This window comes from Dendrobium catenatum, unplaced genomic scaffold, assembly GCF_001605985.2.
Source record: "Dendrobium catenatum unplaced genomic scaffold, ASM160598v2 fragScaff_scaffold_128, whole genome shotgun sequence".
Lineage (NCBI taxonomy): Eukaryota > Viridiplantae > Streptophyta > Magnoliopsida > Asparagales > Orchidaceae > Dendrobium > Dendrobium catenatum.
The window spans coordinates 1,023,689-1,041,829 of NW_021318590.1; the positions used below are offsets into that span (position 1 = coordinate 1,023,689).

Consider the following 18,141-nt stretch of genomic DNA (forward strand, 5'->3'; position numbering starts at 1 on the left):
TTATTCTAATCACAAGTTGTGCAAATCCTTTTTAAGTTAACTTGCATTTCAGTTGCATAGTCCTGCATCACATGGATTGTGCTCACCTGCTTAGGTGAGAGATGAAAAAGAAAAATAAAAAAGTGGGCGGTGAGCATGCCAATAATTATAAGGCCATCAGCTTATAGGAAAAAAATATAAAAATTACTTATTAGCCAAGAAAAGAAGAACTATTCCAACAAAAAAGGTTCATTCTAATTTTATTTGATTGAGCGCTCACACATTAACAACCTTCAAATAAGTAACAACTAAAAAGAATTTCAAGTCATCCGTATCCTAAAAGATTGTATATTAAATTTTAGACATTGTTAGTTATATAGAATAAGCATTTTATTTTCATGAAAGAAGCCAGCCACGTACAATGAATTGAAAAATGCAGGGAAAAAATATTATGAAATGTTAAATTTAATATAAAATACAGCAAAAATGAGATTCAAATAGAAAAAACTAATTAAAGTCTGTAGATTTTTGAAAGGATGCTTACCTTATCTGTCAGATCAAGTACTATTATAGTTCCATATCGTTGTATAAGATCATTAAAATGACGCTCAACAACCTTGGCCTGAAAGCACCAGGTTTATTACATTAAGGGGCATATCTTCTGCATACGAAGCTATGCTTGTTAATTGATATGCAAGAATGGAATTGCAGTCTCACTGTTTCTTCATGCCCAATTATCTGAAGTCTTGGTTTGTAGCTCAAGTCTACAATCTGCTCCCAGAGAAGTGGAATGGAACCACGAACCTAATTAAAGAAAAAAAAAAAGAATTTTATGATACCTGACCAAAATTACAAGCGTCATAATAACGGATCCTATATTCAATGAAAAAAGCATATCCTTTAATATCATGAAGTCGTCAAAGTTTAAAGAATATCAACTTATTAGTAATACTCTTTGCATACAAGGTTTAGTTTTCCTCAGTATTAAGCCGGATTAAACTATTCAGAATAAAAATGGCGGATTCCGATAATATCATCCTTTCAGGAAAAAGGTTTTGAGAATTCAATTCACAAAACAGAAATCGACTCCGCATGAATTATATTTAACTAAGGTCGTTTGATTAGATGAAAAAGTAATGTAGAGTAAAATGGAATACACTATAAAAAAAAAGTACAGTGTATTTGAAATATTTGGAATTATTTAGATAAGTGTAGAATAAATATAGATAATTATTTTTTTTTTGTTTGGCTTAGAGTAAAATGAATACAGTGTAAAGCTCAATAAAGATGGTTGTCGATGGCTGGCGGGTTATAGTTGTGGTGGCAAGGACGGTGATTATCAGCATTAGGCAACAACCAATAGTGATACACTGTAGGGGGGTAGGCAGGTGGCAATTGTAGTTGATGGTGGCGGGCGGTTGCCAACAATTGCGGCGGTTGGAAGTGGTGACAATGGAAATCAACAACGGATGGCATTGACGACCGCAATTATAGAGAATGTACAATGTATTTGGAAATCTGGCAAAATTTAACAAGTTTCAAATACACCAAAATTGGACCAGATGGTAAATTCTAAATATTTTAGAATTTTATACTGCATTTCGTCTACTTCATACCAAACACATATTTTCAAAACTCTTATATTTGGTATATTTCATGCCCCTTTTGCTTCAAACCCCACAGCCCCAAAGAGCTTATGTATGGGATAGGGAAACTAGCCACAATGAACTACCAAAAAGGATTCGAGTAAAGTTTCGTATGGAAACAAATAGAAACAAACTCATGACAACCCAGCAAAACTCAATAGAGCTAACATCAATAGTAATCCGAATCAGCTTAAATAATTTCTTACACCATCACCAACAACATTAAACTAATGCAAACCAGTCATCAAGAACATGCAACCGTTGAAAATATTACCAACTACACTATTTGGGCTTAAAAATAGCATGTCTCTACTCTCTACACTTCTGAATCCACAATTAATCTGTTTTCACCCTCCAATGATTCAAAATAAGAGATGAGGTTGCCCATTTAGACACTCAGGATTCTCTCAAAGGCCAAAAGGCAACGAATAACAAGGAAACACAGTACTAAGTTGCAAAAGGCTTCTTGAAGGCTAGCAAAAACAGCAAATTTCCTCTGCTTGAGGATGATTACCAAGCTGCATCGGTCTAGAAAAAGAATTATAACCATACATCATTCAATTTATCTCAAATGTTAAAGTTTGATGCTTGATGCTGTAGAACCTAGTTCACTTGAAAGTAATAAAGAAAATGCCCCCTGTAATTTAATTAATTTCAATTTTGAAATGCACCGCTAGGGGAGTAAATGAACCAAGCCGGCTCGAATTTGAATCGTTAATGAGCTCGAGAGTCAAGCTTATCGACTCACGAGCTTGAATATTAAACGAGCTCGAGCTCAAGTCGACTTGTCGGCTCGTGAGCCGGCTTGAATTAATTAATTATTTAAAATTTAAGCTAACATAAAGTTTTTATTTATTAGAAAAATATATAACATTTACTATACATTATTGTAATTATAACATTGTATAACAGAGTACAAATTTAAAAAAAAATTAAATAGCAGTTGTTTAAGAAAAAGGTTTTGGAGCATGCTACATTCCCCAAAATGTGTACACATAATTAAAGCTGCCTTCTTCGAAAGCAGCACCCTACTTCTTCTTCATTTTTTTTATCGAGCTTTCTTCTCTACAGCGAGCGAGGTTTCTTCTCCACAGGCAGCACTTACCAGTGACAACGAAGCAAAGCTTCAGCTTTTCCGATTTTTCTTTCCGAGCACTCGAGTCTCGAGCTCGAGCTCTTTCTTTGGGCTCGACACGAGCTCGACTTCGAGCTGCTCTTTCAAGTGATGAGTTAAGCTCGAGTTTGCTGCTACTCGAGCTCGACTAGACCAATTTACACCCCTATACATAGCCTCTTCTTACAGAACTTTTCTCATTGCACGAGAAAACAATTGGTATGATTCAACATACGGAAATCCCTTTGCGTGATGAAAGACCATTATGCATAAAGCCAAAATAATATACTAAATAAAAGTGGAATATGAATACCTCACGAACATGCCGCATAATGATTCAAACCTTGGCATTATTATTTAAACATTTATTCAAGAAACTGTATGGATAATCAAAGCATTTCAAATTTTAATAATTTCAAAGAAGAAATTTTGTATAACTTTGAAACTAAAGCCTTTATAAAGAGGCATACCTACAACATGAAATTTCTAATAATACAGGGTTTAAGGAAGGCATAACGCATGAACTCTTACCCCTATAATGTACGGGAATGTTACTACGATTCAAACTCATCACCATCCCATAATAACAAAGAAATACTAATAATTTCACAATACTGCGAAAGAAAACCAGCTTGAAAACAGAAGGTACTTCTCCTATCGGATTATATATGGGCAGTTTGGACATAATGCTATTCAACAGACCTTATAGCTCAAAGGCAGTTGAATTTTCAAGCGTACCTCCAAACTAAAATAAAGTTTATGCATCCAAATAAGAAATTTTGCCAGCTGATTTCACCAATTAATGTGCAAAACATACAATCACCTGCAAGAATGAGAACTTAAACCCTTCCAATTCTAACAACTGCTCTGTTTCAATAAAGTTAGCTGTATCACCTTCAAGATTGGCTCCTCTCCTCCACATTCTTGTCCCTGAAAAGAATGTTTCAACATTAGAAAATGTTTTAAGCATGTTTTAACCGATTTTAGACTACTAAACTTGGATGCAATAAAACTTCTCAAGAGTAAGCATAGCCAATTACCAAGACGACGGTTGCACCTCCGTGAGATCAAAGTAATCTTGGCAGGTGAATCTTTAAGGATCAACTCAGTAGTCTGAAAGCTTAAAATCTTATTAAGGTATAACACAAGCAGTGTTCTTAAAGCTACATATGAAGAACAAAATTGCTATCAATTCCAATATGCGCAAGTCATGATAAACAACAAAGGCACATGAAAGCTAAGGCCAGCTTTCTCCAGAATAAGAATACTGCACATGCGAATATATAAAAGTTCTTTCGTTTAAAAAGAAAGGATATTGCCTTGTATGAAGGGAATAATAAATGCGTCAAGCTGCAAAAAAATGAAGATCCAAGTTAATATCAATCTGCAATGTTTATCAATCAATAGTATGATTATGAGTCACATAAGATGACAACCTTATGCTCAATAAGGTCTTCGAGCAAGTTCTTATTCCAAACATAGCGTGGGTCAGCCTGAAATGTGGAGTAAGCCATTAAAAGTAAATCCCATACATGAAATCACTAATGTATACGGTTCTAGTGAAAAAAAGAGGCCAAGTTGGAATTCTGTAGTTAAGCATAGCATAGACATAGAAGGGAAAGCAAAACTAGTTCTGGACATTGTACTCCATCTCCCAGGCCTCTGGCAAACACAAAAAGATGATTACTGTACGCACAGAATAATATATCTTCCACTCTCCACTTCTGAAGTTTTCCCTTGATCTAACCATGAGTACATTCTAGGCATCAATGTTAAATTCAGCATTTTCCAAAGCCTATCTTAATATTGCAAACAGAACGTACAATAAAAATTATACTACCAAACTTTAAAAATACCAAGGTTCACAATTAAATTAATCAGTCCTAGAGCCAAATACATGCATGATAATATAAACATGCTATAACAGGATGTCTTACATATTTTTTCTTTTATTTGTGTTAGCATAAAAAAACAACACTTTATGAGTCACTGAGGTCACTAAGAAGATCCAATTAACCCCCAAAACATGATAAAAGATGATTTTAGCTTCCACAATTTCACCCCGCTACCATTTTTAGAAATTCAGGTAAAACAATCTCAAGCATGGTATCCAATCAAGAAGTGCAAGGTGAACAGTCATACTTTCTAAGTTTGTGATAGTTGTGTTGTTTGGGTGAGGGAGCTGAAATAGGGTGAGGGTGTCTACTTAATTCATACTCTCAGGGCAAGGAACAAAAACAAGAGAAGGGAAGAAAGACCAAAAGTACAACCATTTACACAGTAGCTAACCTGTTTCCAAAGTGGTTTGCTAAATCTCACTTCATCCAACTTGCATGATCTCTGTAAGCTATATAAAAAAGGCCCACATATTGATTATGTTCAACAGAAATAAATTTATCATGCTATTTCAGGTAAAATTGATGTCATTCAAATTGAAATGGAGCTTAATTGAAGGGAGATACTACTAGGAAACACATGTGGAGAAACGTACTTTAATGTTAGATCTGATTCATAAGAATAATATAAACCAGGTGTAGACTCCACTATCCTCAACAAAGACATGAAGTAATCCTCATCTCTTTTCTGCAAAGGGACATGAATAGATGGCATTAGTCTTGTTTGTTCATATATAATTGCATTTACGAAGGAGTATGAACTGAGGAGGTAGATGCGCAAGGATTTTATGATTGTCTGAGTAGAGAACACCAAAGTCAAAACAGTGCACCTCCTTAGAAGTCCTCCAAGCTTCACTGCAGGATAAAAATTTCATAGTCATCGCAGAATAAACTGGGAAGCCAAGATAGGTTCCAACTTCTTTCCGGGAAGAAATAACCAGTATGTATGTTCCTGTATCAAAATAATAAGTTGAATCTAGATTAAAATAGACAAATATAGAAGCTAGAGTTATATTTTTAAAAGAGTGAGAAAAACTGGTTGGGTGCCTTTCCCTAGTTGGGAACATGGGAGGCTTTGTAGGATGGGGTGTCAACTGTGTTTAGACTCTTGAATACTAAGGAATTACTGGAGATATGGCTCAGAATGTTGATGTTTCACCCCACAGTTGTGTTACAAGAACACGGCAATACTAACAAAAGGACCAACTTCAACCAACTACTGATAATCAAACATTTTAATACAGTAAAAAGTTACGAAGGTACGTGTAATAATCTATGATAGTTTACTATACAAACTATAGCTATTATTTTCCACCTTTAGATAGAATCACATGGGAAAAAATTAATAATTGATACAAAACATAATGAGCAGAGTCATTTGAAAAGATAAACAAGTATTTATCTTCTTTTTCATTTACTACTTACAGACTTAATTAAAAACTATGGAACTTCTCTAATAAAAAAACATGATAGATGATAGGAACATTAGTTTACAATGCATCAGAATTGAAAAACTATTTAGAAGATAATTGCCAATAAACTACTCTTTAGAGTATAATGTCTGCATATTCTAATTGAGATCAAGTTTCGCTAAGGAACAAAAAAAAACATTAGGTTAACCGCAGAGTAAATTAATAAGGCAATATAAAATTCTAGGTTATGCTGTTAAATATATAACTAGATATCTCGGATAAATAGCTAGGTTTATATATAGTATCGCTGCTACGGTGTTACCATGATTCAGATCAAACAACACCAAGCATATCAAACTTGGTTAATAAATAACTACAACTGAAAGTTCACGGCCATATTTATGGTACTTAAAGTGGCAATAAACAACAGAGGAATAAAATAGGCTTAAAAGCAGTTTTGAAGGCTTGTGGGAGTACAAAGGTTTGAACAGCTGTAAAAAAGTGAGATTTATCCAGAAAAGGCATCCGGTTGTCTCAATTAGCTCCTGGCCCACACAACAACTCATCAATCTTCGACAAGTGCCAACAACTTTCAAGAGAAAAAAAAAAGGTGGATTTCATCCAGGAACTAGGCCTTGGAGAGAAAAAATGGCTATTTATACTTTATAGAAAATAGATCTGTACGATTACGTAGTGTTTGCACTAATCAGATAATACATTAAGTTGAATTGATGGATGGGCTCCATCAACACTAGACTAGATATTGATCTACTTGTTCAGATTTGTGTCAAAATACAAAATCCATTAGTATGCTTAGTGTTACTAAGTTGAAATAGATTCATTGAAGAAATACATCAACAAACTCGGAATTTTCAAGACATACTGTTTGAAAATTCATAACAAGTGTTTTTTTGGATAAAAATGAAAATCTCAAAACAGCGAAAGCAACAAGGAGCGGACAAAGTTTGAATCCAATACTTTTTCTGTGCAAGAGGAACCATATGAACAGTACCTTCAAAGGGGCAACGCATCCACAACAATTATTCCTGGTAATGTTTTCCAATAGTGGTATTATTCCATGTAAAACTTCAAGTCACTTTTACAGTGATCGAAAAGATGAGGGTAGAAAAGAAAGGATTTAGATCGACAGAACAAAAAGGAAAAGAAATATATTTTGTTCATTTTTTAGGAGAAAAAAATTATTCAGTTCATTAATGATTAGGAATTGAAAGAAAGAAAAATAAAAGTCATAATTAATTTGACATATATATCCTATGATGCACCGACACTCCGTTTTAAGAGGCAGTGCAGTGTTGGACACGTGTTGGACACGGACATGCGCCCGACACGGCGGGGACACGTGTCCGACACGTTTTGAGCGTGTCCAGGTTTTTTTTTTTTAAACTTAAGCCGGACACGCGTGTCGCGTGTCCGGCTATTTCATATTTTAAATAAAATAAAAAATAAAAAACATAAGGAATAAACACCGGTTCACTCCTATTCACCCTAATCCCGCATTATTTCCGCTGTTTGCTTTCACTGGAGCGAAGGAGCATTCCGCGACTCTTCCTTGAGCAGCCGTCACCGCGAGCAGCCCCTTCGAGCAGAGTCGTCACCGCGAGCAGCCCCTTCGAGCAGAGTCGTCGCCGCGAGCAGCCGCACCGTCGTCGCAAGCAGCCACACCGTCTTCACGTGATTCTTCAGCGTTCCGTCGAGTGAACCATCAGCCGTAAATAAGTTTCTGTAAGTTAGATTTTGATTTTTTTTTTTTTTTTGCCATTCATCATTTCTCTCAATTTATTCTTATTTATCATGTGGATTTGTGTTCACAAGAGATTGTTGTGGGATTTTTCTTGTTTTTACCTAAATCAAACCCTAGGTTGTAGATTGTAGGTTTTTTTTTTGCTTTTGATTTTGGTTGACAAGAACAAAAAATGGTAGAAAATTTGCAAGTTGCAACCCGTTTATATATATATATATATATATAACTAATTAACCCATAGGAAGAAATATGATAAACTAGGATTGAAAAGTAATAAACAATTATTCTTTAATTAGAGACAGATTAGTTTGGATATTATTAAAATTTTCTTGTACCAATTCCTTTTAACTCCAATTTTAGCTCTTTTTGGGAGGAGAGAAATTAAATCTTATTTTTGGAGGAAAACTTTCCTTTCACTTTCTTTCTTTCTCTTCTTACTTTAAGCTCACAACCAAAATATATATATATAACTTTCTTTCTAATTATTTTGTTTAATCTTCAAATCTGAACTCCTATGAGAGTGCTTATAGATGAATGAGTTGTTCTGCAATATGTTTCCTATGCAACCCGACAAAAAATTCCCATGCAAATAAATTGTGGCATAAAACTTTCTGTAAAACAATGAAGAATGTAAAACAATAAAGAAGAAAGCATTGCCAAATGGAGTTAAGTTCAGAGGGAACTTTGTGAAAATTCTATTTTGATTTATTACAATGAGAGAGGAGGAGAGCCTAAGAACTGGGCATTAATCTCAGGAAATAAGTGGCAGGCAAAGGCATGGATTAATGAAGCATTATAAAAATGGTACAGTTAATTAATCAAAAATCTATAAAATGTCCAGATGTCACTTCACACTAAAACTGTTGAAGCATCATAACATAAGATATTGCAGTTCACTTGAAAAGAAATAAAAGAGTTTAATGATACTTATAAAATAATACATCAATCTAAGATTACCTGATATCAATCTTAGAATTCCAACAACGCCAAAAATCTGTGAAACTTTAGTAGGATTTTCGGATTTAGCATCCCCTGCAAAGAAGGTTGAACAAGCTGTGTGATGAGAGTCAACTAGCCTCAATTATAGTCACTATAGTTATTCAAATATGCATCACTTTGATCTCATATAACTTTGATAGAACTTGGAAGTGAAAACAGCAAGTAAAAGAGAAGAACAGTGTAATAACACAAGATAAGACTGATTTTATTATTTCTCTTCAACAAATAATGAAAGATAAAATTGATCTACTATTCAAGAGATAGATCAACTCTCCCACAAACCCTAGACGCCACTAAGAACTCACAACAAACACTAGAAAAATAAACTTAGCAATATCATGATACCTAACCTTAATCAAAACTCCCCCTTAAATAGCCTCAGCCACAATAAAACAAATAGAACATTCCTAAACAATTAAACATATTTTAGGAAGCTTGCCTAAATAATTAAACATGATTTAAGAAACATTCCTACATAATTAAATATGATTTAGAAAACCTTCCTAAATAGCATAAACTCAATTAAGAAACTTTCTTAAACAACTTTCTCTTGATTAGGAACCTTCCTAAACAATTAAAAACTTCCTAAATAGCATAAACACAATTAGAAAATTTTCCTAAATAACTCCCCCTTGATTAGGAACATTCCTAAATAACTTTCTCTTGACTCCTCCTCCTTACATAATGAATAATAGCTCCCCTTGGCCCCACAAGTTGACCCCCTCCCCCCGGGCATATCAATACTCCCCTCCCAAAGAGCCACCTTGTTCTCAAGGTGGAACAAAGGAAATTGCTGCTAAAGAATTTTTTTCTGGTGCTTCCGCTTATCGGTTAATTCTAGGAGGTTAACCGGAAATGTGTTAGCGCTCCCAGGATCCATATCGCATTCAAAATTTTATTTATATTCCTTCACAAAATCAACATGCTTATTCACAGGATCTATAGAGAAACAAGCCCTAAAAACTACTGATAGCTCCTTTTTAAGAGATTGTGGAACCTCAGCAATGGTAGCGGTTGGATACTTGTAGCAATGATGAAGTGATGCATTAACAATAGCAAGAAGCAGCTCCTCGGGAAGAGTAAAAAATCTTGAGCCTATTTCAAGTTCACCGGCCAAGTTTGGGTGCTTGTTTCTAAGAGCTTCCATTATGTTCTTTGCAGCATTAAATGCACTAACAGTAGAAGCTGCCCAACCAAGTGCAGTATTAAGCCTAAATGAAAGTTGGTTGTTTTCTTGAGTAGCTGCAGAATGAGGCACATTCTAACTTACATTTGTAGCAGACACATCCAAAGGAAGGCTTTGAAATTGTTCAAGGATAGTTGAGAGTCAAATAGAGTGGGGAGATTGATGTGGAATAGGTAGCCAGTATCCTGGAACTGATGTCTCTGTAGATGACTAGATGGGCCCAATGTTTAAAATTGCGCATTCGGGTATTGAGGCGTTTTTCATGTTTTTTACTGGAATTGCGCAAAGGCGGGCCTCAAGGCGAGCCTCATATTGCGCAATTTTAAACCATGGATGGGCCTAATATTGAAAAAAAGGAAAAGGTGAATTTATTGTTTTAATAGCTGATTCAGAAGACAAATGTTCTGCAATAGTTGGTACGTGGGCTACTTGTTGTTGACCATAAACAACATTTAGATTGCTGGTATCAACCTTGTTCACATTCACTGTAGAAGCTTCTGAGCCATACTTCCAGTCAGGCTGCTTTCCGGCTTGTAACATGTAGTTTGGCGACCAAGAAACTACCTTCTTGGCTTTTAGGACCTTATCCCTTCTACTGGATTCAATCACAGATCCAGTACATGATGCAAAGATGAAATCAGTTTCTCTTCCAGTTGCTAAGGCCTTTATATATTCCAATATCAACTTGAAGCTCCTAGGATCCTGTATCATTCACGTAGGTCCTTCAGGAGGTCTTTCTCTTCTTGGTTCAAATTGAATTGCTGAAGTAGGTACTAGGAAAGGATCCAACAAAGGATCATCTGGTTTAACAGGTCAAAAAGATGAAAAGGGTATTCTCACTCAGCAAAAGCCCTTTTTTTTTGCTCATTCAAGCAAAATATAATTTGCTTTGGGAGGTTTCAGTCAATGGGTCAGCCTCTAGAACTACAATAAATGACCTTCCATTTCCACAAATAGAGCAAAGTAGACTGTCATATCTATCAAGGGTGGAGCCCAAAGGCAAGGACAGTCTCTTGTAAAGCTAGATATATCCACCTCTTGTAAATATATATCCTGAAAATACAGCTTATCATATTTCTGTGAACTCCAACTTTGCATCAATTCTTCTATCATATTTCAAAGCAAGAACATCTTGAAAGTAAGTTCCTTGGCAAACTTCCCACCCATCTAAAAATTTAGATGATTTGAATTTAGCTAGCAAAAATTTGCTCTTACTGCTTTTTCCAGCCCTTAATTGTGCAAATTTATTGTCATAATCCTGAAATGCCTTGGTGACATTGTATGCTCCTCGGTAGTCCACCCTGTAGAGGTCTGCAGTTATAAGAGAGCGAGCCGTGGCACAGTAAATGCTCTTGTTGCATCCTTCTATGGTAGTCTTCAAAGTTGAAGATTCACCTACATCACCAAGTACAATGTTTACCGAATGAAGCATATCTATCATTTATGAATCAGCTTTCCTTACTAGAGCCTTATACTCAAGGTTGGTTTCTCTCTTCCTCAGTCCTCACCATTCATTTGACATCTTCCTTTTATACCTTACCTAAACAAATCCATCACCATAAGTAGAAGCTTCAATGTCGGGTTGATTAAAAATCCTAACAATGCCACTCCGCAGAGGAGCATCGATATCATCCTCAAGAAACCCATTCTTCTTTAAATTCTGATGAATATAATTTTCTCAAAAGAATTGTTGTAAAGTAAGATGAACCACTATCTAATTCTGAATCCTTAGCTCTTAGGCCCAGCATATATTGTCTCCCCACCTTCTGAAATACCTCTTGGCAAAGTGTCAAAGGCTACTTGCTTGAATTTGGACATAAACTGTATATAAGCTCATGATATTTTTGACCCATTCTTCCAATGCAGTTGGTGAGAAGTCCCCATCTTCTTCCAAACTTTACTCCACCAAAAATCCCTCTCCTTCACCCTTACCCCTCCTTGGAATTGGCTCCAAAGGTGTCAACTCCTCTTCTTCCCCTAAAATTTTCACCTCCTGATCCTCCCTCATCGAACTCCTCCCATCAATCATCTTTCCCTTATTAGATTCAGCCAAGGGAATCCCAATCAAATATTGTGGTTCGATTTAGCAATTAGAACCACCATTAGAGTTTCGAATTGCATCTTCATGAGGTTTTTTAACATCTCCTCCATCCTTCCCAATCGGTTTTATATAGATGAAAATCGTCCTTCCATGGTTGAGAAATTCTCCACATCAGACTTGATTTGCTCCACTTTTCCAACGCCTCCACCTTCTTTGTTGCCATGGGTCCGAAATAAATGCTCTGATACCAATTTGATGGAACTTGGAAGCAAAAACAACAAGTAAAAGAGAAGAACAGTGTAGGAATACAAAGATAGTGTTGATTTTCTTATTTCTCTTTAACAAATAATGAAAGATACAATTGATCTAATATTCAAGAGGTAGATCAGCTCTCTTATAAATCCGATACTTTGCTAAGAATTCACAAAAAACACTAGAAAAATGAACTTAGCAGTACCTAACCAAATCAAAACTCCCCCTTAAATAGCCCTAGCCACAATAACACAAATGAAACCTTCCTAAACAATTAAACATATTTTAAGAAACTTTCCAAAAAAAATTAAAAATGATTTAGAAAACCTTTCTAAATAATTAAACATATTTTAGGAAACCTTCCTAAGCAATTAAACACTTCATAAATAGCATAAGCACAATTAGAAAACTTTTCTAAACAACGTCTCCTTGATTAGGACCTTCTTAAATAGCTTCCCCTTAATTTTTCCTCCTTACATAATGAATAATAGCTCCCCTGTGCCCAACAAGGTAGACCCCCCCGGCATATCAAACTTAAAGTAAATAATAATTAGACCATGCTGCACCGTATAGGCCAAAGTATTTAAACACTAGAAAGATTTACGAAGCTACTACTATTAGCATATGGTTGCTTAGTTGCACCAGCATTCCATACCCCCATAAATGAAATTTAAATTTAATTCATGTTGATCATATTTAAGCATAGAGAAAAGAAAAGAAAAAGATATAAGTGTACATAAAACAAAAAAAAAGATACATTATATTTTCTTCATGATTGAGAAATTTAAGAGAAAATTTTATTTATTCAATTCTTCGCTGAGAGTTGAAAAAAAAGAAAGAAAATGACATATTATAATTAATTTGATATATATACCATCATGGAAATAAAAATAAGTCAGGATTTTTTTGTTAAAATGGGGGCAGTTTGTGTATTATCAAAAAGTTACTTAATCGGTTCCTTCTCTCCACTTTCCCCTTGTTTGGGAGAGAAACAAAATCTTTCATATAAAGTAAATTTTATGTTCTTGTCTTTTCTTTTTCTTCACATGTAAAACCCTCAATCAAATGAAAATATTTATTTCTATTTTTTTCCTTTTTTCTTCAAATCCTAACTCTCAATCACAGTGTAAAACTGTTTGGTGGTTGGGGGTTGAGAGAAGAAAGAAAAAATATATTTTATTTTATTTTTATTGGAAGTTTTAAGAGAAGAAAATTATTTATAAGAGCTAAAAATATCATCATCCCGTCCAAAATTTTATCATGCGAAGAACATAAGAGTATGAATCAATATGTCATTAATCAAACAAGTCGAATCAATAAGAAGTTGAGTGACAATGATGAGCTCGTCAGCTGGCCCTGTCATCAAACAAAGAGCATGCATAAGGGGTTTGTCCTAAAAAATAAGCAGCAAGTAAAGGGGATCTATGTTGTAACCATGGAACTTAATACCATCATTATTATCTCGCAACCAAAGGAAGGGGACATGTATGGGTCTAAGTTGAAAGGTTGGCATCCAAGCTCATCGCCAGCACCTCAAAAATCAGACAAAGCTCATAGATGAAGTCTAAATAAAAATTTAAGCATCTAATAGCACTGCTACAAGCTTATCACCAAAAGAGCAAGTAGAAAGTGTATGAACTAGAAATTTGATGGTTAAGCTCACCATTGCCAGCTCAAATAGGAAATGAACTACGTGCAAGGGGGGATGGGCTGAAATATTAGCATTGAGATCACCATTTCCACCTTGTCGTAGAATGAAGGGTGCATGAAAGGGTGCTAAGCTTAATGTTTAGCAATTGGGCTCACCACTGTTGCTTGCAGGCCAAACAAAGAGCACGCTAAGGAGCTCTAGACAAAAATCTAGAAACCTAATATCAACATTGTAGCCTCAACAACGAACAAGAAGCATATTACGATGATTGAAGCTAAAAACTAAACATACTTATTCCATATATTCTTCCCATTCTCATTGCCTCAATCATCATTTTCTGAGACTTGCATAGTATACAAATGAAGATTTAAGAATATTTACAAAAACCATGGACCATTTTATCATCTCATAAAAAGATGTTCCTAACCTCCTATACAATCACCTTACAAGAGGGGGTTGACAAAAAAAATTGTCGCCAAGAGGCGAAGAGGGCAGTGGCCCATTATCACCTCTCAGGCACTCAGCCCGAGGCCCATGCAACATCAATGAACCACACACAGAGCCTTAGCAGGCACCTAGAAGTTGCATGTCATGATAGGCTAGGGAATTGTGTTTCAAGCTATCTAGGTTTTTTTGCTTCAAATACGGAAATAAAGTCAATTTTGACCCATAATCAAATCCAAGTAATCATATGAAACAAGGTTTAAAATTGCACAATTGGGTATTGAGGCATTTTTTGTTTGTTAGGTGAGGCGTCAACCTCAAGGCGTTTTGAGGCGCAAGCCTAAAAATCATAAATTTGCATAAAGTGAAACTAAAGGTTAAAAATGATTTTTATATAATACCCAAGTAATATGTTAAAAGATACATATTAAGTTTCAATTGATTTATGAAGAAAAAAATTGGTATTCTTATGAAACAAAAACTTTGCCCAAGACATAAAGCGGCAAATGATAAATTGCGTGAAATAAAATTAAAATCCAAATATTGTAAGAGTAAAATAATACTAAATAAATGAATTTCATAAAAGCATCATATAACATCAAGTTCAAATCCAAATTCCTTCTTTCTTAGTTCCCTACTCATCCACATTTAATTCCTAAATAAAGTCAAAATAATTGGCAACAACTCAAAAATCATCTGCACTATCATCATTGAGGGGGTCTTTATTTGATTCATCATCATAACAAATTGGTCTCTGACCAGCCTCTTCCTATGAAGTCCAATACCTCCCAAGCTATTCCTTCTTCACATATTTCAGTCATTTTTCTTCTTTCATAAAAATTTTTCATCAACATAAAGATGAGATTAATACTCCAAAATTTTAGAGGAGTCGATTGTGGTGTGCGGCTTTCAAGTGATCTCATTAACGACTATGATGGTGGTGACTATAACGAATGCGACAGGCTGAAGGTCGAGGCAATCAAGAGGAAGTTGTTACTGCTCGGGGGTGCATGAATGCATAATTTATTCAGGGCTTTAGTTTAGGATTTAGATAAGTTTTAAAAAATATATATAAATAGAGTGAGGCGTAAGCCTCACGCCAGCAAAGCGAGACGAGCCTCAGGTGCCTGAGGCACAAGCCTCATAAAAAAAGTTTGAGGCGGAAGCCTCGAGGCATTTTCTACTAGAATTGCGATGAGATGAGCCTTATATTCATCGCAATTCTAAACAATGATATGAAAGTTTTAAGATGATATTTAACTCATGCACAACTTTGATGACTAAAAAATTAATGAGTCTGCTTCACTATCAATCTAAATTAAATTTCAAAATAAAAAAATATTAGAAAATGATCGGTCAAAATTTGACTAAAAAAACTAACCAATTAGGACAATTCAAACCCACTTGGTCTGCAAACCTAACGGAACTTTCACGTTGGTACTTTAAAAGCAATTGTAGCCAAAGGAACCTAAATCGACCCATAGTTTTAGAAGAATCACAAGTATGCCATCAACATTCCTATGATATAATAGAAATATGAGTAACTATTGATTGATGTAATGACTCAAGTCAATGTACTTTTGAATTTTTTTACTACAACAACAACAGCATCAAGCATTTATCCCACTACATGGGGTCGGCTACATAAATCCTTTTTTTCTTCATTGTGTCCTATTAAGAATAAAAATTTTATTTAAATATAATAAAAAATGTCATTTAAAATACTTTCTAACCAAATCTTTTTTGGTCCACCTCTATTTTTTTTTAACGTAGGTCAAATCTAATACATCTACTCTCCTAACTAGGCTATCAGAAGACTGACATTTTATGTGACCAAATCATCTAAGGCGACTCACTCTAATCTTATTTACCACTAGAGCTACTCCAACATTGTCATGTATATACTCATTTCATATTTTGCCTCTAAAAGTCCTAAAAAATAATTAATGATATTTGGGTGCAGCTAATATAGCCTAAAAAAATAATTAATGATTATTCTTAACCATTTGATCAAGAGCACCATCACCATGCTTACATGATCTTCATCCAATGACAGCACTTCTAGTACTGTAGTGCTCAATCACATCAAAATTTGTGTTGACCAAAGAATCAAGCTAAATGAAGCATATTTTCATCAGCATCAATGTCATGGTAAGTTAGATCATTCAATTAAGATCACTATCAACATTGATCTCATAATCATCCATATAAACCTAATCATTCAATCCAAATCTTCATCAACGTGAACCTCAAGGCCTAGGATCTCAATCGATCCTCCATTATTGTTAAGGTGATGATAGTCTAGCACAAATGTTAAAAGTAACATGACTTAACTATCCATTCTTTGATTAACCAAGAAAAATTAAAATGCCCTCAATCGAGAGACATTTTAGTTCCATCATAAATATCAGGGCCAAACTCTTGTAAATACCTCATGAAAGGTGAGTTACAGTACTTCCTCTCGCTCTTTAGTCTCGAAGCAAAACTTTGTTTGAAGCAAAACTTTGTTTGAAGCAAAACTTTGTTTGATTTTTTTTCAACAATTGATCACTTTCAAGGTTAGTCTCTGACGTCAAAGGGTCTCTGTGAAAACAAAATCCCTAGTTGTCCAAGTAACCTTCTGTTTGAATTGATTCTGAAAAAGACACGGTATCAGGCTTAGGAAGATCTATCTACCCAAACTCTACCAGCATTGAAGAATTTTTCCACCATGCAACAAGATCTTTTTAAAGATCTGCTTACAAAAGTAGATCTCGGAAGATCAAAATCATAAATTAATAAAATTGAAGTCTTGCTCCGATCAGTCATGCGCCAAAAACCTTATTTTGATTTTCTGAAACATAGTTAATAGTTACTATTGAACAACATTTTATGAGTTACAAGGAAATCTATAATACTATATGAACAGGCCAATTAAAATTTTAAAGGAACGAAAATAAAAACAAAAATGAAGCAAAAGACAGTATGGAGTCTTTTTAATCACTCCAAAACGAAAAATCAGTTCAGAGATTTGAAAAAGAAAGAATATTGTGCTTTAGATATCGAGACCTACAAGAAAAATCCCAAGAGGAAACTGATGAAAGGATCAATTGTATTGAACAATCTGTAGTAGTAGAAGGCAAAAGGGAAAGGAACCAACCAGTAAGCAGTTTAATATCGCCGTCCGAGCGGCTGACGGAGAAGGCTTGATCCGGAACGTTGGGATCGAGGGATCGGATCACGTACTTATCGGGGTATTCTTCAAGCTCAAGTTCCCGGCAGCAGAAGCCCTGCTGCAGCCCAACGTCGCGGCTACCACCCCCGGCTTCCATTACTACGTCTCAGCAATCCAACTCTGAAAACAAATCGTGGAGCATGGAAGAAGCCTGTCCGTTTGGTTTGGTTTTCAACGAAATGGCCGAGGTAGTGTTTTTAACGCTACATGCGTTTGACATCAAAGTGAAATATTAATGAAATTTTTATTTTAAATGTACCATAATATTCATAGTTAAAGAAATATATCAGAAGTTTTTTTTTTAATGTCTAAAATTTTATTTTTGACTAAAATATTTCATCTTTTGATCATAAACAATACTTATTAGAAATATAAAAGACATTGGCTCGAATAAATTTGAAGAACACTATATTCAAATAGGATTCAAACATAGCTAAAAAATAATTTAAATGGAAACAAAATACACACTAAATACCGCTTGAATGAGGTTCAAGCAGGATTCCAGTATAATATATTTAGAGATTTCCTACAATAGTTACAACATAG

At 34.8% G+C, this 18,141-nt stretch overlaps 1 protein-coding gene and 1 pseudogene across 3 annotated transcripts in view; both read right to left on the minus strand.

The window, feature by feature from the left end:
* Window positions 1-17,780, minus strand: part of LOC110105029 (phosphoinositide phosphatase SAC8) — a 37,892-nt gene extending 20,112 nt beyond the window's left edge. Inside the window, exons 1-11 of one of the 3 annotated variants that reach the window (XM_028698607.1) lie at window positions 17,521-17,780; window positions 8,766-8,861; window positions 5,465-5,586; window positions 5,231-5,322; window positions 5,029-5,086; window positions 4,176-4,232; window positions 4,056-4,089; window positions 3,780-3,860; window positions 3,563-3,669; window positions 697-783; window positions 524-601 (exon numbers count right to left, since the gene is read on the minus strand). In XM_028698607.1, coding sequence (XP_028554440.1) covers window positions 524-601; window positions 697-783; window positions 3,563-3,669; window positions 3,780-3,860; window positions 4,056-4,089; window positions 4,176-4,232; window positions 5,029-5,086; window positions 5,231-5,322; window positions 5,465-5,586; window positions 8,766-8,861; window positions 17,521-17,692 — 984 coding nt within the window. In that variant the 5' untranslated portion in view covers window positions 17,693-17,780. The remainder of the gene's footprint in view (window positions 1-523; window positions 602-696; window positions 784-3,562; window positions 3,670-3,779; window positions 3,861-4,055; window positions 4,090-4,175; window positions 4,233-5,028; window positions 5,087-5,230; window positions 5,323-5,464; window positions 5,587-8,765; window positions 8,862-17,520) is intronic. The other 2 variants (XM_028698608.1, XM_020834375.2) reach the window with 2 other exon arrangements.
* Window positions 10,331-11,640, minus strand: LOC110105019 (annotated as a pseudogene).
* Window positions 17,781-18,141: the final 361 nt, after the last annotated feature.